General features: G+C 36.4%; 1 protein-coding gene across 1 annotated transcript; it reads right to left on the reverse strand.

Moving 5' to 3' along the window:
• Positions 1 to 3119: 3119 nt before the first annotated feature.
• Ilp4 (Insulin-like peptide 4) lies at positions 3120 to 6322 on the reverse strand. The gene is made up of 2 exons (XM_075307659.1): positions 6124 to 6322; positions 3120 to 3688 (listed from the first exon to the last, which is right to left on the reverse strand). The coding sequence occupies exons 1-2, from the start codon at positions 6293 to 6295 to the stop codon at positions 3423 to 3425; spliced, it is 438 nt and encodes a 145-aa protein (XP_075163774.1). The 5' UTR covers positions 6296 to 6322; the 3' UTR covers positions 3120 to 3422.
• Positions 6323 to 23646: the final 17324 nt, after the last annotated feature.

Here is a 23646-nt window from a genome sequence, read left to right on the forward strand (position 1 = left end):
GAGTTCTGCGATCTGGTAAAAGAATACCCATGAATCAATTACAGATTGCGCAAAGCAATGTGAACAATCTGCCAAAAAATATTTCAGAGGCTATGTCCAGCATCGACTGGGAGTTTTGGAAGAAAGCTATGTGTTGTGAGATTGAATCGCTTAAGTCAAAACATACCTGGGAGTTAGTAGATAAGCCACCTGGAGAGCCAATATTAAGAAATAAATGGGTTTTTAATATAAAATATGATAAAGATGGAAGAGTAGATCGCTATAAGGCACGACTGGTGGCCAAGGGATGTGCACAAAGATATGGAATAAATTATACAGAAACATTTTCTCCTGTGGCAAGGTATTCCACTGTAAGAACTGTGCTTGCTTTGGCTGTAGAATATAAATTATACGTCCATCAAATGGACGTTACCACCGCATATTTAAATGGAGAAATAGTTGAGGACATATTTATGGCTCAACCCGATGGTTTTGTGGACGTCAATTACCCTGAAAAGGTATGTAAGATTAAAAAATCAATCTATGGCCTAAAACAATCGGGCCGAAAATGGAATGAAAAGCTTGATACAGTTTTAAAACAAATTGGATTTACCCGATGCACTGTAGATCAATGTGCTTACACGTTGAACAAAGATGGTGAAATTAACATAATTATTGTCTATGTAGATGACTTATTGTTGGCAAGTTCGAAAGAATCAAGTCTAAATATTATAAAATCTAAGATAATGAACGAATTTGAGACAGTAGATAAAGGTCCAGTTGATTATTTCCTAGGGATGGAGATAGAGAGGAAAGAACCAACTGGAGCTTTGAAGTTATCACAGAAAAATATGATCAACGAGCTTCTAGAGAATCACAATATGTTGGACACCCGCAAATGTAATACTCCTCTAGATCCAGGAGCAAAGTTTAGATCCTGTCAAGATTGCACTACGTGCGAGAAAGTAGACACGACCAAATATCAATCACTTATCGGATCGTTAATGTATATTGGCATATGTACGCGTCCTGATATCGTGCATGCAGTTAATATATTGTCTCAGTTTAATAAAAATCCTCATTTGGAACACTTAAATGCGGCAAAACACACACGTGATTATGAACTTTTTTACAAACCTGATGGAAAAATATTAAGAGGATTTGCAGACGCCGATTGGGCCAACAGTTCTGATGATAGAAGGTCATATACTGGGTATGTTTTCCTGTTAGCTGGATCAGCAATTTCGTATGAGTCAAAGAAACAACAAACTGTTGCACTAAGTAGTACCGAGTCAGAGTACATGGCAATATCTGCAGCTACGAAAGAAGTAATATACTTGAGAAATTTGTTGAATGAATTAGGATTTCATGATATTGTGAAATCTGCGACAACTATTTATGGAGATAATTTGAGTGCTCAAAAATTAGTTCGGAATCCTGTTTACCATGCAAGGAGTAAACATATTGACACTCGCGTTCATCATGTCAGAGAGGTCCATGAAAGAGGAGATATTAAATTGGTATTTACACCCTCCACTGAAAACACGGCGGATATCTTAACAAAAATCCTGAAACCACTTCCACAGAAGAAGTTTACAAAGAAACTTGGTATTGGAGAATTTTCATTAAGGGATGGTGTTGAAATTAAATAATGAAAATAACTTGTCAAACGTTTTATTTAAAAATCTAGTTATCATAGATTTCTTGTTATAATTTGTGTATTGAAATGCAAGGCATACTAAGATTTTTATGTTAAGATTTTCTATCATTTTGGTTCATTTTGAATTGTATAAGTCTCAGTCGTTTTTGAATTCTCGTCAGAATAAATATAAATTGTTTTTGTAAATATTCGTGCTTCGATTCATTTATTTTTCCAACACATTTAACTAACGTACGCAAAAAATTATTAGAGTAAATGAAACTTTCTCCAAATATAATAATTTCATGAACTAAAATATAGTTAAATTGGCTTCAGTGAAATAGTGAGTTCACTTTTTTTTGAGTGTAACATAATTTTAATTTTATTGGTCCTAGATATAAAGCCAGATAAGTCGCTAAAAAATTTCCTTATTTTAAAGAAGCCGCATCTTTGTCTCGGAATCACCATACCAAAATCCTTAAAGCACACACAAAAAACAAATTTGTTGTGACAAACAATTTTTTGCCATCCAATTTATTTGGTTCCATCTACTACCGGAATCTAACCGATAGAATTTGTTGCCTCAACCAATAGCATGCAAAATTATGCAAAAAAAATCATTATTCATTTTTAATAATTTATTGTTTAATAATATAAAGATTTATGCCTTTATATTATTAAACACATATTTAGATATAAAAATTTTTGTAAGACTAATCCGATTTTGTTGTTCGCTTCAAATCGAAATGTATCTTCCGAGTTATCTTTCGAATCTATTTTGCGCTAGCTATGCGCCGGGGTGTATGGGAAAATAATCGTTCTTTTCCTCATGTAGCTACCGCCAAGATTTTGTTGTTGAGTGAGTTGCTACGTATACCCCATGGCACTGAGCTTAACATGGAATCGGGCAGCACTAAGTGATAAGAGAGAAGTTCACCAATGTGGTATCACAATGGACTGAATAGTCTAAGTGAGCCTGAAATATCGGGCTGCCACCTAACTTAACCAAACCTAACCTACGTAGATCCCAATGGTTTTTGATGGGTAACATTCAGATGTCCCGAAATGGCTACCATTGCGCATACATTTAGACAAATCCATTATTTAAGATTGAAGGATTGTTTTGATGTATATGAGATACAAGAAACATTTGAAAATACCTCTCAGTCTGACGAAACATAGATCCACTGGTACGCATCTGAGATCAAGGAGTTTGCACTACATCCGGATCACTAATTGGGGATCCAAACTACTTTTTTGGAAGCTCCTTTTCTGCTGAGCTATTATAATTCAAAAGTTTCAATTGACATTTATTTGTTCATGAACATATTCAAAACGAAAATGGAATGTTCGATCCAAAAAAAAAAATAATAATAAAAAGAATCATCATATATTTAAGGCGCCTACTAGGCAAAGCACATGTCAATAAGATTCGTAACTTCTCGTCCATGTTTGAATTGTGTTCAATACAATACGAATATTATTACGGAAATGTTTAATATAGTTTTCATTATGCATTTATTAAATTGATTATTGAAAAGAAATGTATCTATATTAAAATGAACATTATTGAAGCAGAATGAAAAAATATTCCAAGAAAGGCGATTTCAATGCTACTGTTCAATTTAGATTAGAAGAGCCTACATTTTCTTTACCAATATGTAGTAAATTAATTATAATATATTAGATTAGTTATTTATTAAAATTGATTGCTGAAGTAAAAAAAAATATATTTTTGTATATAAATGAACATTGTTAAAAAAGAGAATACACCGTGCAAAAAAAAAGTAGAAAAGATTTTTACTTATGCACAATACATTAAAATATCGGCATAAACGCATCCATTAGTGCAACATTCATCAGCAACGCCTCGAGATCTCGGGTAATCGCTCTGTCTGCGTTTACGAATTAAAACATTGTCGGTGGAGCCACTACCTGTGCTTACTTCAATGTAGACATTCTCAGTATCTTCAAATGGTTCGGATTCCAATTTTCGAAGAATGTCCTTGACACGATAATACCAACTGTCATCCGGAGGAGAGGTTTTTGGGGCTTCATATTCAATTTCCACTGAAATTTTTTTGAGAATTTATATTAATATTGAAGGTGGGAAAGGCTTGAAATTATTTATATCATACATCGCAAAAAATAACATCACAATATTAAAAAGTTTATTGAATTTGAAAACGTAATCAATTAAAAAAAAAAAAAAGCATATACGGCCGTAAGTTCGGCCAGGCCGAAGCTTTTGTACCCTCCACCATGGATTGCGTAGAAACTACTTCTAAACACTGCCATCCACAATCGAATTACTTGGCTTGTGGTAACGCTTGCCGATGGCAAGGTATCTTAAAACCTCCTAATACCGTCTTCTAAATTATAAGTAAGTCTATACGTGGTTTATATTAAATTAAAAAAGACCGATTAAATACGTATATAATTCAGTTTGACAAAATTAGAAAAATTCCCTATAGAAATAAAATTTTGACAAAATTTTCTATAGAAATAAAATTTTACCAAACTTTCTATAGAAATAAAACTTTTAAAAAATGTTCTATAGAAATAAAGTTTCGACAAAATGTTCTATAAAAATAAAATTTTGACAAAATTTGCTATAGAAATAAAATTTTGACAAAATTTTCTATAGAAATACAGTTTCGACAAATTTTCTATAAAAATTAAATTTTAACAAAATGTTCTATAAAAATAAAATGTTAATCAAATTTTCTATTGGCTCGAGTGGCAACCATGATTATGGACCAATTTTTGTGTGATTGGGGGTCGGCTATATATAACTATAGACCGATATGGACCAATTTTGGAATGGTTGTTAGCGGCCATATACTAACACCACGTTCCACATTTGAACCGGATCGAATGAATTTTGCTCGTCCAAGAGGCTTCGGAGTTCAAATCTGGAGAACGGTTTATATGGAGGCTATATATAATTATGGACCGATATAAACCAATTCTGGCACGGTTGTTAGAGACCATATACTAACACAATGCACTAAATTTCAATCGGATCGGATGAAATTTGCTTCTCTTAGAGGCTCCGCAAGCCAAATCGGGGGATCGGTTTATATGGGGGCTATATATAGTTATGGACGGGTGTGGACCAATTTTTACGTGGTTATTAGAGACCATATACCAAATTTCAGCCGGATCGGATGAATTTTGTTTCTCTTTGAGCCTCCGCAAGCCAAATTTGGAAAACGGTTTATATGGGGGCTATATATAATAATGGACCGATGTGGACCAATATTTTCGTGGTTATTAGAGACCATATAGTACCACCATGTACCATATTTCAGCCGGATCGGATGAAATATGCTTCTCTTAGAGGCTCCGCAAGCCAAATCTGAGGGTCCGTTTATATGGGGGCTATACGTAAAAGTGAACCGATATGGCCCATTTGCAATACCGTCCAACCCACATCAATAACAACTACTTGTGCCAAGTTTCAAGTCGATAGATTGTTTCGTTCGGAAGTGAGCTTGATTTCAACGGATGGACGGACGGACGGACGGACGGGCATGCTTAGATCGACTCAGAATTTCACCACGACCCATAATATATAGAATATATATATATATACTTTATGGGGTCTTAGAGCAATATTTCGATGTGTTACAAATGGAATGACAAATCCACCTCCACCTATCCTATGGTGGAGGGTATAAACAAATTGACTCAAATGAACTTCCTGTGCAGTTAAAATAAAGAACATCTTTGGGAGGGCATTTTTGGAAGTTATTTTAAATTTGTGCCTTTAGAAGAACTTCAAAATTTTTTGCTGTCAAATAACCAAGTTATTTGATCATAACAAATTTTTTTTTAAATGTCGGGCACGGGGAAGATTCCTTTCCGAATATATACCGGAAAATTAAGCAAATATCAAAAAATTAAATACTTAATTCCCTAGCAGGTGCCCCTCACTGTCTTTCCTAGTAAATTCCAATTTAATTAGATAATTAGTGTCCAGAAAATATAAAAACTTTTAATTTAATCGGGCAAGGAGGAGGTGTAACTGCTCGACCAGATATGAACATTTAAAATTGTTTCTGTATAAATGGGGTATTCATTTTAACCGAGCTTAGACTGCATTTAAAATATTTTTATTTCTTTATTCCATAACGGTTACACTTTGTTTTCTATATGGCTTTAAACAAAAATCTTTATGTTAACCCTCTCATGCCCAATGTTACCTATAGGCAATATTGTGCTTATATGCTTCAAAGTCCCGTTATTTTGATTTATTCGACATTCGATTGCAGGATAGCAAGGACCTTGAATTTTTTTTTTCATTTCATGCGTGAGTCAAGACTAACATATATAGACCCGTGCATGTTAATTTGGGCATGAGAGGGTTATATCTTGTATTCTTATAAATAATTTTGTTTACTACAAAACAAAAAATAGTCTTCGATATCAAAAAGTTCAACCCATACTAAAGTTAACTGAAGACTCTTTCTATTGTCAAATATCAAATTCACTCTACTTACAGCATCTCTTTATACGATAGTTGAAACCGTTCACACACACCGATGCCAACACTTCGGTTAAAGCTGAGCCACATATTCGCTGTCTGCCGGCCGAGGTTTTTTGCAAAAGTAAAAATAATGCAAAAAATAAAAAAGACGTTAAACGGAACGTGGTGTAGCACTGGGATGACATTATCACTGGCTTCAATATGTCAAACGTATGAAGTGCATTGCATTCTGTGTCTATTCTATTTATATTCAATTGTCAGGTATGACCATACCCTATCATAGACTTTGATTCCCTAAGTGAATTTGGATGGGCGTTTGTCACATGTGTCAAAAACACACACACTCACACGTACGTCCTTGGGTTTGTTGAATTGGATTTTCCAGGATATGCCAAAGGAATGGCCTTCCTATTGGTGTGTTTTACAATTGGAATTTGCAAATGGTTTTTCCGGTTAAATCTTGTCTATAAGAAGCTGTTTGAGTTTTTGGTTTCTGCTGTGTGCATTTGCCTGGAAGGCATAATTTAGGTAGACAATAATTAAGTATTACCTCTATTCCCTCCCATATTTCTATTCTAATCCCTTACAGGTACTCGTATGTATGTTCAATTGCATTGTGGAAATTAGTGTGCATACATATTGGCTTTTAAAAAGTCAACGAGAATTTATAGAATTTCTTCGAATTAATTCCAATGCATTTGCGACAACATTTCAGATTTTGGGACAATGAAATAAATACTATTTGATCATTTAAAAATGTGATCTCTTAACATTGAAAAAAGCTAACATAGTTCCAAAGATTTTGTATTTACTTTAAAGAGTTTGGTATTGATGTCGAGTCAAAGAAACAAGAAATTGCACTAAGGATATATGTATGAGGGACGTACTCTTACACTTTAAAATGCCGGTGTAGCGTACTTGGTAAAGGAATTAGGAATTTATTATTAATTTATTAGTTTTTTCAGCTTTTTTTTTTTGCATAATGTTGTATAGAACCGTGTTAACTAAAACATAAAACCGCATGCCACCGTGGGCTCAATCCCAGTTTCGATTAAATATAATTTTGTTTATCCGTGGATTATCCTCTCTTAATAATGCTGGTGACATTTCTCAGAGTTCCAAAATTTCTCTAACTGGTTTCACCGTAATGTGAAAGGCCGTTCGAATTCTGCTATATAATTGAGGTCCCTTGTCATTGAGCTAAACCTAGAATCGGGCAGCACTCATTGATACGAGAGAAGTCTTCCACTTGTGTTAACACAATGGACGTAACAGGTTGGCTGATAAGTCCCCGGTCTAACAAAAAAAAACTCATTTTTTTTGCCAAAACATAGTTCCCTTCAAGAGCGATACAACGATTATAACGACCTTCCAATTTTTATACCCTTCACCACTACTGTGGTACAGGGTATAATAAGTTTGTGCATTTGTATGTAACGCCAAGAAGGAAAAGTCTGAGATCCATCGTTTAGTATACCGATCGTCTTAGAATTAAATTCTGAGTCGATTTAGCGATGTCCGTCTGTCTGTCTGTCTGTCTGTCTGTCTGTCCGTCTGTCTGTCTGTTGATCTATTTTTGTGTGCAAAGTACAGCTCGCAGTTTTAGTCCGATTGTCCTAAAATTTGGTATAGGGTCGTGTTTCGGCTCAAAGACGATCCCTATTGATTTTGGAAAAAATCGGTTCAGATTTAGATATAGCTGCCATATATATTTTTCACCGATCTGGTCATAATTGGCGTGTATATCAACCGATCTTCCTCAAATTCCGTACATCCAAATATTTTATAAGTCTCGAAAAACTTGCAAAATATCAGCAAATCGGTTCAGATTTAGATATAGCTCCCATATATAGCTTTCGGCCGATTTACACTCATTTGCCCACAGAGGCCAATTTTTTGCTCCGATTTAGTTGAAATTTTGCACAGGGTGTAGAATTAGCATTGTAGCTATGCGTTTCAAATTTGGTTGAAATCGGTTCAGATTTAGATATAGCTCCCATATATAGCTTTCGCCCGATTTACACTCAAATGACCACAGAGGCCAATTTTTTGCTCCGATTTAGTTGAAATTTTGCACAGGGAGTATAATTAGCATTGTAGCTATGCGTGCCAAATTTGGTTGAAATCGGTTCAGATTTAGATATAGCTCCCATATATAGCTTTCGCCCGATTTACACTCATATGACCACAGAGGCCAATTTTTTGCTCCGATGTAGTTGAAATTTTGCACAGGGAGTAGAATTAGCATTGTAGCTATGCGTGCCAAATTTGGTTGAAATCGGTTCAGATTTAGATATATCTCCCATATATATGTTTTTCTGATTTCGACAAAAATGGTCAAAATACCAACATTTTCCTTGTAAAATCGCCACTGCTTAGTCGAAAAGTTGTAAAAATGACTCTATTTTTCCTAAACTTCTAAAACATACATATCGAGCGATATATCATAAATAAACTTTTGCGAAGTTTCCTTAAAATTGCTTCAGATTTAAATGTTTCCCATATTTTTTTACAAACATTGTGTTCCACCCTAGTGCATTAGCCGACTTAAATTTTGAGTCTATAGATTTTGTAGAAGTCTATCAAATTCTTCCAGATCGAGTGATATTTAAATGTATGTATTTGGGACAAGCCTTTATATATAGCCCCCAACACATTTGACGGATGTGATATGGTATCGAAAATTTAGATCTACAAGGTGGTGCAGGGTATAATATAGTCGGCCCCGCCCGACTTTAGACTTTCCTTACTGGTTTGATATCATTTTGGTAGTACTCCTTCGGTTTTGCCTCAAAATAGGACTCAGTTTCGGCGATCACCTCTTCATTGCAGCCCAATTTTTTCCCTGCGAGCGTCCTTTTGAGGTCTGAGAACAAGAAAAAGTCGCTGGGGGCCAGATCTGGAGAATACGGTGGGTGGGGAAGTAATTCGAAGCCCAATTCATGAATTTTTGCCATCGTTCTCAATGACTTGTGGCACGGTGCGTTGTCTTGGTGGAACAACACTTTTTTCTTCTTCATATGGGGCCGTTTTGCCGCGATTTCGACCTTCAAACGCTCCAATAACGCCATGTAATAGTCACTGTTGATGGTTTTTCCCTTCTCAAGATAATCGATAAAAATTATTCCATGCGCATCCCAAAAAACAGAGGCCATTACTTTGCCAACGGGCTTTTGAGTCTTTCCACGCTTCGGAGACGGTTCACCGGTCGCTGTCCACTCAGCCGACTGTCGATTGGACTCAGGAGTGTAGTGATGGAGCCATGTTTCATCCATTGTCACATATCGACGGAAAATCTCGGGTGTATTACTAGTTAACAGCTGCAAACACCGCTCAGAATCATCAACACGTTGTTGTTTTTGGTCAAATGTGAGCTCGCGCGGCACCCATTTTGCACAGAATTTCCGCATATCCAAATATTGATGAATGATATGACCAACACGTTCCTTTGATATCTTTAAGGCCTCTGCTATCTCGATCAACTTCATTTTACGGTCATTCAAAACCATTTTGTGTTTTTTGTTTGATGTTTTCGTCGGTAACCACCACTTTCGGGCGTCCACTGCCTTCACCGTCCTCCGTGCTCAATTCACCACGCTTGAATTATGCATACCAATCAATTACACTAGCCAACAACCATTTTGTGAATTGTTTCTAGCATATTTTTATACCCTCCATCATAGGATGGGGGTATATTAACTTTGTCATTCCGTTTGTAACACATCGAAATATTGCTCTAAGACCCCATAAATTATATATATTCTGGGTCGTGGTGAAATTCTGAGTCGATCTAAGCATGTCCGTCCGTCCGTCCGTCCGTCCGTCCGTCCGTCTGTTTAAATCACGCTAACTTCCGAACGAAACAAGCTATCGACTTGAAACTTGACACAAGTAGTTGTTATCGATGTAGGTCGAATGGTATTGAAAATGGGCCATATCGGTCCACTTTTACGTATAGCCCCCATATAAAGGGACCCTCAGATTTGGCTTGTGGAGCCTCTAACAGAAGCATATTTCATCCGATCCGGCTGAAATTTGGTACATGGTGTTGGTATATGGTCTCTAACAACCATGCAAAAATTGGTCCATATCGGTCCATAATTATATATAGCCCCCATATAAACCGATCCCCAGATTTGGCTTGTGGAGCCTCTAAGAGAAGCATATTTAATCCGATCAGGCTGAAATTTGGTACATGGTGTTAGTATATGGTCTCTAACAATCATGCAAAAATTGGTTGACATCGGTTCATAATTATATATAGCCCCCATATAAACCGATCCCCAGATTTGGCTAGCGGAGCCTCAAAGAGAAGCAAATTTCATCCGATCCGGCTGAAATTTGGTACATGATGTTGGTATATGGTCTCTAACAACCATGCAAAAATTGGTCCACATCGGTCCATAATTATATATAGACCCCCATATAAACCGATCCCCAGATTTGGTTTGTGGAGCCTCTAACAGAAGCATATTTCATCCGATCCGGCTGAAATTTGGTACATGGTGTTGGTATATGGTCTCTAACAACCATGCAAAAATTGGTCCATATCGGTCCATAATTATATATAGCCCCCATATAAACCGATCCTCAGATTTGGCTTGCGGAGCCTCAAAGAGAAGCAAATTTCATCCGATCCGGCTGAAATTTGGTACATGATGTTGGTATATGGTCTCTAACAACCATGCAAAAATTGGTCCACATCGGTCCATAATTATATATAGCCCCCATATAAACCGATCCCCAGATTTGGTTTGTGGAGCCTCTAAGAGAAGCATATTTCATCCGATCCGGCTGAAATTTGGTACATGGTGTTGGTATATGGTCTCTAACAACCATGCAAAAATTGGTTCATATCGGTCCTTAATTATATATAGCCCCCATATAAACCGATCCCCAGATTTGGCTTGTGGAGCCTCTAAGAGAAGCATATTTCATCCGATCCGGCTGAAATTTGGTACATGGTGTTGGTATATGGTCTCTAACAATCATGCAAAAATTGGTCCACATCGGTCCATAATTATATATAGCCCCCATATAAACCGATCTCCAGATTTGGCTTGCGAAGCCTCAAAGAGAAGCAAATTGCATCTGATCCGGCTGAAATTTGGTACATGGTATTGGTATACGGTCTCTAGCAACCGTGCAAAAATTGGTCCACATCGGTCCATAATTATATATAGCGCACATATAAACCGATCCCCAGATTTGGGTTGCGGAGCCTCTAAGAGAAGCAAATTTCATCTGATCCGGCTGAAATTTGGTACATGGTATTGGTATATGGTCTCTAGCAACCGTTCAAAAATTGGTCCATATCGGTCCATAATTATATATAGCCCCCATATAAAATGTTCTCCAGATTTGACCTCCGGAGCCTCTTGGAGGAGCAAAATTCATCCGATCCGGTTCAAATTAGGAACGTGGTGTTAGTATATGGTCGCTAACAACCATACCAAAATTGGTCCAATCACACAAAAATTGGTCCAATCACACAAAAATTGGTCCATATCGGTTCATAATCATGGTTGCCACTAGAGCCAAAAATAATCTACCAAAATTTTATTTCTATAGAAAATTTTGTCAAAATTTTATTTCTATAGAAAATTTTGTTAAAATTTTATTCGGTTCATAATAAAATTTTCATCATTGTCAAAATTTTATTTCTATAGAAAATTTTGTTCAAAAGTTTATTTCTATAGAAAATGTTTTTAAAATTTTATTTCTGTAGACATTTTTGTCAAAATTTTCTTTTATAGAAATCGAGCCAAAAATAATCTACCAAGATTTTATTTCTATAACAAATTTTGTCAAAAGTTTATTTCTATAGAAAATTTTGTTAAAATTTTATTTCTGTAGACATTTTTGTCAAAATTTTCTTTCTATAGAAAATTTTGTGAAAATTTTATTTCTATAGAAAATTTTGTTAAAATTTTATTTCTGTAGAAAATTTTGTCAAAATTTTATGTCTACTTTGTCAAACTGAATTATACACGTATTGGATCGATCTGTTTTGATTTAATATATACCACGTATGGACTTACATACAATTTAGAAGATGGTGTTAGGAGGTTTTAAGATACCTTGCCATCGGCAAGCGTTACCGCAACTTAAGTAATTCGATTGTGGGTGGCAGTGTTTAGAAGAAGTTTCTACGCAATCCATGATGGAGGGTACATAAGCTTCGGCCTGGCCGAACTTACGGCCGTATATACTTGTTTCTTATTGATTATGACCTACTAAACACGAAAATGATTTTTAAAATTATAAGTCCGCTATTTGTTGTCAGATTTTGTTAAGTAAGGGCTTAATTTCTTTGTAAAGATTCCAGCTACACGTAAAAAAACTGCCGTTAGAAATTTTTTTATATTTTATACGAATTTTTATATGTTTTTTTTTGCCACATTTTTACTTAAAAAACGCCGTTTTTTTTTACTTTTTAAGCCGCTAACATCCAAACTACTTACCCGATTTGAAAATCTTCTGAGAATGAGTTGTAGACGGCTCAATTTTCTTTAATTTGAGTAGTATTAGGATCAAAAAGGTCAAAGAAAACGAAAGATATGCTCAAAATTGTAGGTGTACCTCCAAAAATTAAAAAAAAAAATAAAAAATTATATCTCGAAAACCAATCGACAGAAAATTTTTTAAAAATCATTTTCGTATTTAGTAGGTCATAATCAATAAGAAAAAATATGCTAGAAACAATTCACAGAGAAAAGTTTGTTATTTGTTGCCTAGTGTTATTGTTGATTTCCCTGGGGCAGAGTCCGGAAACTCATTATCAAGCCAAGTTTTTGCTTCTACTTCTATAAAAATAATATGCATTTAATACTAGCGACGCCATCTATGTGTCAGACCAGGGACTTATCAGCCATCCTGTTATTTGGGACAAACCTTTATATATAGCACCCAACACATTTGACGGATGTGATATGGTATCGAAAATTTAGATATACAAAGTGGTGCAGGATATATATAGTCGGCTCCGCCCGACTTTAGACTTTCGTTACTTGTTTCCTTTGTTTTAGTTAATTTAACTAACGTACGCTAAAAATTATAAAAAGTCATAAAAACTTTCTTAAAACGCTATAAATCCATGAACATAAATAGAATTAAATCGGCTTTGGTGAAATATAGGGTTCAGTTTTTTTGAGTGTATAGCCCTATTACATTTTTGATTCATGGTGGTGGGTAGTTAAGATTCAGCCCAGCCGAACTTAAGTCCGTATATACTTGTTTGAATTACTTTCACAATTCACAATTGTACATTAAAATAACTCTGTGGAGTGTTGATAAAATCAGGGAAACAGCAACAATAAAAGGTGATACGGTCAAAATTTGGTCTAGGGAAAACGCGTGTAAATCGGTGAAATCGTTTATTTAAAAAATCAAATTAAATTTATTTTTCAAGTTCAATTAGTATAAAATTCACGAAAAATATTCAGTTAGGCTTTCGCTTTTCCAAATCCGAATTGCCGGGCCTCACGCTTGACACCTGTACAGCCACCTTGTCCACCTTCTTCGCCGCAGAAAGCCAGTTTGCCTTGAACTGCTGCTCGTCCTTAGCAGTTTTTTGGTCTTCTTTAGATTCCGCTTGACAATAGCCCAGTATTTCTCAATTGGGCGGAACTCTGGCGTGTTGGGAGGGTTCTTGTCCTTGGGAACCACCTGCACGTTGTTGGCGGCGTACCACTCCATGGCCTTTTTACCGTAATGGCAAGATGCCAAATCCGGCCAAAACAGTACGGAACAACCGTGTTTCTTCAGGAAAGGCAGCAGACGTTTATTCAAACACTCTTTCACGTAAATTTCTTGGTTGACAGTCCCGGAAGCTACGAAAATGCTGCTTTTCAAGCCACAGGTACAGATGGCTTGCCAAACCAGACATTTCTTTGCGAACTTTGACAGTTTTATGTGCTTAAAAATATCTGCTACCTTTCCCCTTCCTTTTGCCGTATAAAACTCCTGTCCCGGAAGCTGCTTGTAGTCGGCTTTGACGTAGGTTTCGTCGTCCATTACCACGCAGTCGAACTTCGTCAGCATCGTCGTGTACAGCCTCCGGGATCGCGCTTTGGCCGTCGTATTTTGTTTATCATCGCGATTTGGAGTCACTACCTTCTTGTAAGTCGATAGTCCGGCTCGTTTTTTGGCTCGATGCACGGTTGTAGACGATACACCCAGCTTATTTGCGGCATCTCGGAGAGAGAGGTTAGGGTTTCGCTTGAAACTACCGGCAACTCTCTTTGTCGTCTCAGCGGCTTCCGGTTTTCGATTTCCCCCGATCCAGACTTCCTGACTGTCGACAAACGTTCCCCAAACACTTTAATTACATTTGTAACGGTTGATTTGGCAACTTTTAGCGATTTTGCCAGCTTTGCGTTCGAGTAGCTCGGATTTTCGCGATGCGCGAGCAAAATTTTGATACGCTGCTCTTCTTGCTTGGACGGTATTTTGACAACTGAATAGTGAATTCCAAAATCAAAATAGGAGCAACATTGTACACACACACCTTCAAAATGAGGGGTGTTCAGGTTTCTTAAATGCAAAATTAACAGAAATACGTCAAGTTTATATTGACCATATTGTTGTATATATTACTACTGTATTTATGTTACTATTGTATTACTACTTTACCAATAATTTATATATTACAAAACATATATGTTCTGACTCACTTGTCATATGATTAATATAATAAAACTTCTACAATACATACTTAACATGGTGTCAGAGTGAAGAAAAATAAAGCTAAAAATTTTGTATCATAAAAGAAATGTTTTTTAAATCATGCCTTCTGAAACGGGAAACAACCAAGAAGTTGGTGGACAATTTGTTGCCTCGTTGAACCCAATAAATCTAAAAGCCGCAAATATGGCAAAAGAGTGGAAGCGGTGGTCAACGCAGTTTAAAATATTTTTACGTGCATCAAATTTGGAGTCCGAAACGGACCAAAGAAAAGTTGCATTATTACTTCATCACATTGGAAGTCAGACCATGGATATATTTAACTCGTTCGATGTCAATGAGGATACGGTAAAATATGATGATTTAGTAAAAATGTTCGAGACTCATTTTGTGTCACAAGTCAACATAGTTATGGAAAGGCACAAATTTTAAGCTCTAATTGCGATTTTGGTGTGCTGAGAGATGCATTAGTGAGAGACATATTTATATGTGGACTGTCGGTTTCGTATACAAATATAAAGGAGAGGCTTTTGTCGGAGGGTGATATAAAGCTAGAGAAAGCTATTGTAATAGCTAAAAATATTGCGATGGCAAAACAGAATGCTTTGGTTTTGCATCCTGGAAATGCCGAAGAAAACACTATTAATGTTGTTCAAAAAGGATATGTAAAATCTCAAATCAGAACTCAAGATACCAGATTCAATCAGAATAAGGGTTTTGGAAGTTTTCGGCGTCAGCATGAAGGAACCGGTAGAGGTTCTAGAAATGACAACTGTAATAAATGTGGACAATGTCATAAAACTAAATGCCCTGCAGAAGGTGTGAGATGTCATAAGTGTGGAAACTTCAATCATTTCGCAAGAATGTGTTCCTTAAATAACAAATTAGTTAAACAGCTGGGTAAAAATGATGACACTGATGTTGATGAAAATCAAGACGACCTATTTATTGGAATGGTAGACAATGTAGAGAAAAAAATGGCGGAGTGGAATGTGGAGGTAAAAATTAATGAATTTGAGATATCATTACAAATAGACACTGGGGCACAAGCTAATATATTATCATATGAAACAGCCAGGAAGTTAGATATTCTAAAAGTCCTAAGAAAAACACCTGTTCGTACTTTTAATTTTAGTAAGGAGAGGATTCCTGTTTTGGGAACCACAGATTTGAATGTGAGGTACAATTCTAAATTGTTTTCTATAACATTTTTTGTTGTCAATTTAAACTGTAAAAATATAATAGGAATTGAAAGTGCCATTGAAATGAACTTAATATCAAAAGTTAATGCAATTTCATCGGAACAAATAACTGAAAGATATTCGGATGTGTTTAAAGGTCTTGGTCTATTACAAAACAAATGTAAACTAACAATTAATAGAGATGTCACTCCGGTAGTCGAACCACCTCGGAAAATTCCGTTCAAATTGTATAATAGCTTAAAAAAGGAATTGGAAAGAATGATAGATTTAAATGTGATTGTGCCTGTCAGTGAACCAACTGAGTGGGTTAATTCCATTGTGCTAGTAACAAAGCCAAATGGAAGTATAAGGGTTTGTTTGGATCCAAGAAATTTGAATAGAGCAGTTTTAAGACCACATTATCCTTTCCCAGGCATTGAAGACTGCAAATCAAGACTTATTGGTTCTCAATACTTTACTACACTAGATGCAACAAGTGGCTTTTGGATGGTTCCCTTGGACGATGCGTCCTCGAAGTTGTGCACATTTAATACACCATTTGGCAGATTCCGATTCTTAAGATTACCATTCGGCATAAATGCTGCTCCTGAGATATTTCATTCAGAAATGATTAGGCTCTTTGGGGATATACCGGGTTTAATAATATATATAGACGACTTTTTAGTGTACTCACGTAGTTTAGAGGAGCATACAAAGACTTTAGAGGCAATTTTCGAACGAGCAAAAGAAGTTGGATTGAAATTTAATAAGTCGAAATGCAATTTTTTTAAACAAGAAATAAAGTTTTTAGGTCATATTTTTGATAGATCTGGAGTACGTCCTGATAACGATAAGATAAAATCTATTTTAAATATGCCAAATCCAAATAATGTCAAGGACCTTCAACGATTTTTAGGAATGGTTAATTATTTGGGTACATTTATAGAAAATTTGTCGGATAAGTCCTTTATTATTAAATATTGATACTTAAATTAATTTTTTTATACCCTCCATCATAGGATGGGGGTATATTAACTTTGTCATTCCGTTTGTAACACATCGAAATATTGCTCTAAGACCCCATAAATTATATATATTCTGGGTCGTGGTGAAATTCTGAGTCGATCTAAGCATGTCCGTCCGTCCGTCCGTCCGTCCGTCCGTCTGTTGAAATCACGCTAACTTCCGACCGAAACAAGCTATCGACTTGAAACTTGGCACAAGTAGTTGTTATCGATGTAGGTCGGATGGTATTGAAAATGGGCCATATCGGTCCACTTTTACGTATAGCCCCCATATAAAGGGACCCTCAGATTTGGCTTGTGGAGCCTCTAACAAAAGCATATTTCATCCGATCCGGCTGAAATTTGGTACATGGTGTTGGTATATGGTCTCTAACAACCATGCAAAAATTGGTCCATATCGGTTCATAATTATATATAGCCCCCATATAAACCGATCCCCAGATTTGGCTTGTGGAGCCTCTAAGAGAAGCATATTTAATCCGATCAGGCTGAAATTTGGTACATGGTGTTAGTATATGGTCTCTAACAATCATGCAAAAATTGGTTGACATCGGTCCATAATTATATATAGCCCCCATATAAACCGATCCCCAGATTTGGCTAGCGGAGCCTCAAAGAGAAGCAAATTTCATCCGATCCGGCTGAAATTTGGTACATGATGTTGGTATATGGTCTCTAACAACCATGCAAAAATTGGTCCACATCGGTCCATAATTATATATAGCCCCCATATAAACCGATCCCCAGATTTGGTTTGTGGAGCCTCTAACAGAAGCATATTTCATCCGATCCGGCTGAAATTTGGTACATGGTGTTGGTATATGGTCTCTAACAACCATGCAAAAATTGGTCCATATCGGTCCATAATTATATATAGCCCCCATATAAACCGATCCTCAGATTTGGCTTGCGGAGCCTCAAAGAGAAGCAAATTTCATCCGATCCGGCTGAAATTTGGTACATGATGTTGGTATATGGTCTCTAACAACCATGCAAAAATTGGTCCACATCGGTCCATAATTATATATAGCCCCCATATAAACCGATCCCCAGATTTGGTTTGTGGAGCCTCTAAGAGAAGCATATTTCATCCGATCCGGCTGAAATTTGGTACATGGTGTTGGTATATGGTCTCTAACAACCATGCAAAAATTGGTTCATATCGGTCCTTAATTATATATAGCCCCCATATAAACCGATCCCCAGATTTGGCTTGTGGAGCCTCTAAGAGAAGCATATTTCATCCGATCCGGCTGAAATTTGGTACATGGTGTTGGTATATGGTCTCTAACAATCATGCAAAAATTGGTCCACATCGGTCCATAATTATATATAGCCCCCATATAAACCGATCTCCAGATTTGGCTTGCGAAGCCTCAAAGAGAAGCAAATTGCATCTGATCCATCTGAAATTTGGTACATGGTGTTGGTATATGGTCTCTAACAACCATGCAAAAATTGGTCCATATCGGTTCATAATTATATATAGCCCCCATATAAACCGATCCCCAGATTTGGCTTGTGGAGCCTCTAAGAGAAGCATATTTAATCCGATCAGGCTGAAATTTGGTACATGGTGTTAGTATATGGTCTCTAACAATCATGCAAAAATTGGTTGACATCGGTCCATAATTATATATAGCCCCCATATAAACCGATCCCCAGATTTGGCTAGCGGAGCCTCAAAGAGAAGCAAATTTCATCCGATCCGGCTGAAATTTGGTACATGATGTTGGTATATGGTCTCTAACAACCATGCAAAAATTGGTCCACATCGGTCCATAATTATATATAGCCCCCATATAAACCGATCCCCAGATTTGGTTTGTGGAGCCTCTAAGAGAAGCATATTTCATCCGATCCGGCTGAAATTTGGTACATGGTGTTGGTATATGGTCTCTAACAACCATGCAAAAATTGGTTCATATCGGTCTTTAATTATATATAGCCCCCATATAAACCGATCCCCAGATTTGGCTTGTGGAGCCTCTAAGAGAAGCATATTTCATCCGATCCGGCTGAAATTTGGTACATGGTGTTGGTATATGGTCTCTAACAATCATGCAAAAATTGGTCCACATCGGTCCATAATTATATATAGCCCCCATATAAACCGATCTCCAGATTTGGCTTGCGAAGCCTCAAAGAGAAGCAAATTGCATCTGATCCATCTGAAATTTGGTACATGGTATTGGTATACGGTCTCTAGCAACCGTGCAAAAATTGGTCCACATCGGTCCATAATTATAAAGGGTGATTCTTTTGAGGTTAGGATTTTCATGCATTAGTATTTGACAGATCACGTGGGATTTCAGACATGGTGTCAAAGAGAAAGATGCTCAGTATGCTTTGACATTTCATCATGAATAGACTTACTAACGAGCCACAACGTCGAATTTTCAGTGAATGGGCCCTAGAAAAGTTGGCAGAAAATCCGCTTTTTTATCGACAAATTTTGTTCAGCGATGAGGCTCATTTCTGGTTGAATGGCTACGTAAATAAGCAAAATTGCCGCATTTGGAGTGAAGAGCAACCAGAAGCCGTTCAAGAACTGCCCATGCATCCCGAAAAATGCACTGTTTGGTGTGGTTTGTACGCTGGTGGAATCATTGGACCGTATTTTTTCAAAGATGCTGTTGGACGCAACGTTACGGTGAATGGCGATCGCTATCGTTCGATGCTAACAAACTTTTTGTTGCCAAAAATGGAAGAACTGAACTTGGTTGACATGTGGTTTCAACAAGATGGCGCTACATGCCACACAGCTCGCGATTCTATGGCCATTTTGAGGGAAAACTTCGGAGAACAATTCATCTCAAGAAATGGACCGGTAAGTTGGCCACCAAGATCATGCGATTTGACGCCTTTAGACTATTTTTTGTGGGGCTACGTCAAGTCTAAAGTCTACAGAAATAAGCCAGCAACTATTCCAGCTTTGGAAGACAACATTTCCGAAGAAATTCGGGCTATTCCGGCCGAAATGCTCGAAAAAGTTTCCCAAAATTGGACTTTCCGAATGGACCACCTAAGACGCAGCCGCGGTCAACATTTAAATGAAATTATCTTCAAAAAGTAAATGTCATGGACCAATCTAACGTTTCAAATAAAGAACCGATGAGATTTTGCAAATTTTATGCGTTTTTTTTTTAAAAAAAAGTTATCAAGCTCTTAACAAATCACCCTTTATATAGCGCACATATAAACCGATCCCCAGATTTGGGTTGCGGAGCCTCTAAGAGAAGCAAATTTCATCTGATCCGGCTGAAATTTGGTACATGGTATTGGTATATGGTCTCTAGCAACCGTTCAAAAATTGGTCCATATCGGTCCATAATTATATATAGCCCCCATATAAAATGTTCTCCAGATTTGACCTCCGGAGCCTCTTGGAGGAGCAAAATTTTATTCGGTTCATAATAAAATTTTCATCATTGTCAAAATTTTATTTCTATAGAAAATTTTGTTCAAAAGTTTATTTCTATAGAAAATGTTTTTAAAATTTTATTTCTGTAGACATTTTTGTCAAAATTTTCTTTTAAAAAAATCGAGCCAAAAATAATCTACCAAGATTTTATTTCTATAACAAATTTTGTCAAAAGTTTATTTCTATAGAAAATTTTGTTAAAATTTTATTTCTGTAGACATTTTTGTCAAAATTTTCTTTCTATAGAAAATTTTGTGAAAATTTTATTTCTATAGAAAATTTTGTTAAAATTTTATTTCTGTAGAAAATTTTGTCAAAATTTTATGTCTACTTTGTCAAACTGAATTATACACGTATTGGATCGATCTGTTTTGATTTAATATATACCACGTATGGACTTACATACAATTTAGAAGGTGGTGTTAGGAGGTTTTAAGATACCTTGCCATCGGCTAGCGTTACCGCAACTTAAGTAATTCGATTGTGGGTGGCAGTGTTTAGAAGAAGTTTCTACGCAATCCATGATGGAGGGTACATAAGCTTCGGCCTGGCCGAACTTACGGCCGTATATACTTGTTTATCTTCACATCTATTCATTATAATCATATGTTGAGAAGGGAGATGTTGTATATATTACTACTGTATTTATGTTACTATTGTATTACTACTTCACCAATAATTTATATATTACAAAACATATATGTTCTGACTCACTTGTCATATGATTAATATAATAAAACTTCTACAATACATACTTAACACATATCACCCTTTAGTTATTTACCGTATAAGCAGCATGCATCAAACGTTACTAATTTTTTGGGATATTAATATCCATCTAACTTTAGGATTTTACCAATGGCTTAAAAAATGTTAAATTTATTCGTTTATGTTAAACAAACAATGTTTAAATGTAATGGTAATTGAAAAACTTATGTATTGGGTTCTAAAGCTTTTGGAAATTTAATTCATCTTTACAACAACAAACACTGCTTTATGCATGGATACTTTTATTTTGTGAGTGAAGTAGAACAACATTGAAGACCATTCCATTTGTGGTAAATACAAAAGGAAAAGAGTTCATCCGTTGAAACTTTAAGCTCCTCTTTAAAAGTCAAGTAGAGTTGAGTTTCATGTGTTCTCTTTGCATTCATGTAGGGCAAACAATGCAACGGCATAATGTTGCATAATTTCCGTACCACACACTCGATTTTTGCTGCCTGCTACTGCTTTCGGTCTGGTTTCAGGACTAGCTAATAAACTCATATTTATGTGGTGTATACTGCGAAAGCATGTGGATACACTGAAAACATATTTGACTTTTTATATTCTATGGGATGGCATGTACAAAAAGTAATGGGAGGGGGTCAATGATTTCATGACCCCTGAGAATGATCTAGGAACAAAATGGCCAAAAGTCCAGCTAGATCGAATATTACATATCCCTCACCATGGATTGTGTACAAAATTCTTCTAAAATTCACAATTTTTCTAGAATGGATATAGCTTTTTTTCGAAAAAAGAAGAAAATTGAATAATCTGTATCATTATACCTACCACCACAGAATGGTGACGGGGGTATAATAAGTTTGTCATTCCGCTTGTAACACATCGAAATATCGATTTCCGACTATATAAAGTATATATATTCTTGATCAGGGAGAAATTCTAAGACGATATAACCATGTCCGTCTGTCTGTCTGTTGTAATCACGCTACTGTCTTCAGTAATGAAGCAATCGTGCTGAAATTTCGCACAAACTCGTCTCTTGTCTGCAGGCAGGTCAAGTTCGAAGATGGGCTATATCGGTCCAGGTTTTGGTATAGTCCCCATATAAACTGACCTCCCGATTTCGGGTCTTGGGCTTATAAAAACCGTAGTTTGTATCCAATTTGCCTGAAATTGCCAATCTAGAGGTATTTTAGAACCACAAAGAAGTGTGCCGAAAATGGTGAGTATCGGTCCATGTTTTGATATAGCCTCATATGGACCGATCTCCAGATTTTACTTCTTGGGCTTCTAGAATCCGTAGTTTTTATACAATATGCCTGAAATTGGAAATCTAGTGTTATTTTAGGACCACATAGAGGTATGCCGAAAATAATGAGTATCGGTCCATGTATTGATATAGCCCCCATATAGACCGATCTCCAGATTTTATTTCTTGGGCTTATAGAAGCCGTACTATCTATCCAATTTGCCTGAAATTAGAAATCTAGAGGTATTTTAGAACCACAAATAAGTGTGCTGCAAATTGTGAGTATCGGTCCATGTTTTGATATAGCCCCCATATGGACCGATCTCCAGATTTTACTTCTTGGGCTTATAGAAACCGTAGTTTTTATCCAATTCGTCAGAAATTGGAAATCTAAGGTTTTCTAGGACTACAAATACGTGTGCCGAAAATGGCGTGTATTGGTCCATGTTTTGATATAGCCACCATATAGACCGATCTCCAGATTTTATTTCTTGGGCTTATAGAATCCGTCGTTTTTATCCAATTCGTCAGAAATTGGAAATCTAAAGGTATTTTAGGAGCATAAAGATGAATGCCGAAAATGGTGAGTATCGGTCCATGTTTTGATATAGCCCCCATATAGACCGATCTCCAGATTTTATTTCTTGGGCTTATAGAAACCGTAGTTTTTATCCAATTCGTCAGAAATTGGAAATCTAAAGGTATTTTAGGAGCATAAAGATGAATGCCGAAAATGGTGAGTATCGGTCCATGTTTTGATATAGCCCCCATATAGACCGATCTCCAGATTTTACTTCTTGGGCTTATAGAAACCGTAGTTTTTATCCAATTCTTCAGAAATTGGAAATCTAAAGGTTTTCTAGGACCACAAATACGTGTGCCGAAAATGGCGTGTATTGGTCCATGTTTTGGTATATCCCACATATAGACCGATCTTCCGATTTTACTTCTTGGGTTTATAGAATCCGTCGTTTTTATCAAATTTGCCTGAAATTGAAAATCTAGAGGTATTTTAGGACCATAAAGATGTATGCCGAAAATGGTGAGTATAGGTCCATATATTGATATAGCCCTCATATAGACCGATAGAAATATAGAATCCATATAGACCGATCTCCGGATTTTAATTTTTGGGTTTGTTGGTTAGGTTAGGTTATGTGGCAGCCCGATGTATCAGGCTCACTTAGACTATTCAGTCCATTGTGATACCACATTGGTGAACTTCTCTCTTATCAATGGGTGC

Source organism: Haematobia irritans, chromosome 4 (assembly GCF_050003625.1).
Source record: "Haematobia irritans isolate KBUSLIRL chromosome 4, ASM5000362v1, whole genome shotgun sequence".
NCBI lineage: Eukaryota > Metazoa > Arthropoda > Insecta > Diptera > Muscidae > Haematobia > Haematobia irritans.

Bases quoted from the DNA above. Each gene is read 5' to 3' on its own strand.
- Ilp4 (XM_075307659.1), bottom strand. From the start codon at position 6,295: ATGTCATCCCAGTGCTACACCACGTTCCGTTTAACGTCTTTTTTATTT. The intron at 3,689-6,123 runs GTAAGTAGAGTG...AAAAAATTTCAG, and splicing joins CTATCGTATAAAGAGATGCT to TGGAAATTGAATATGAAGCC.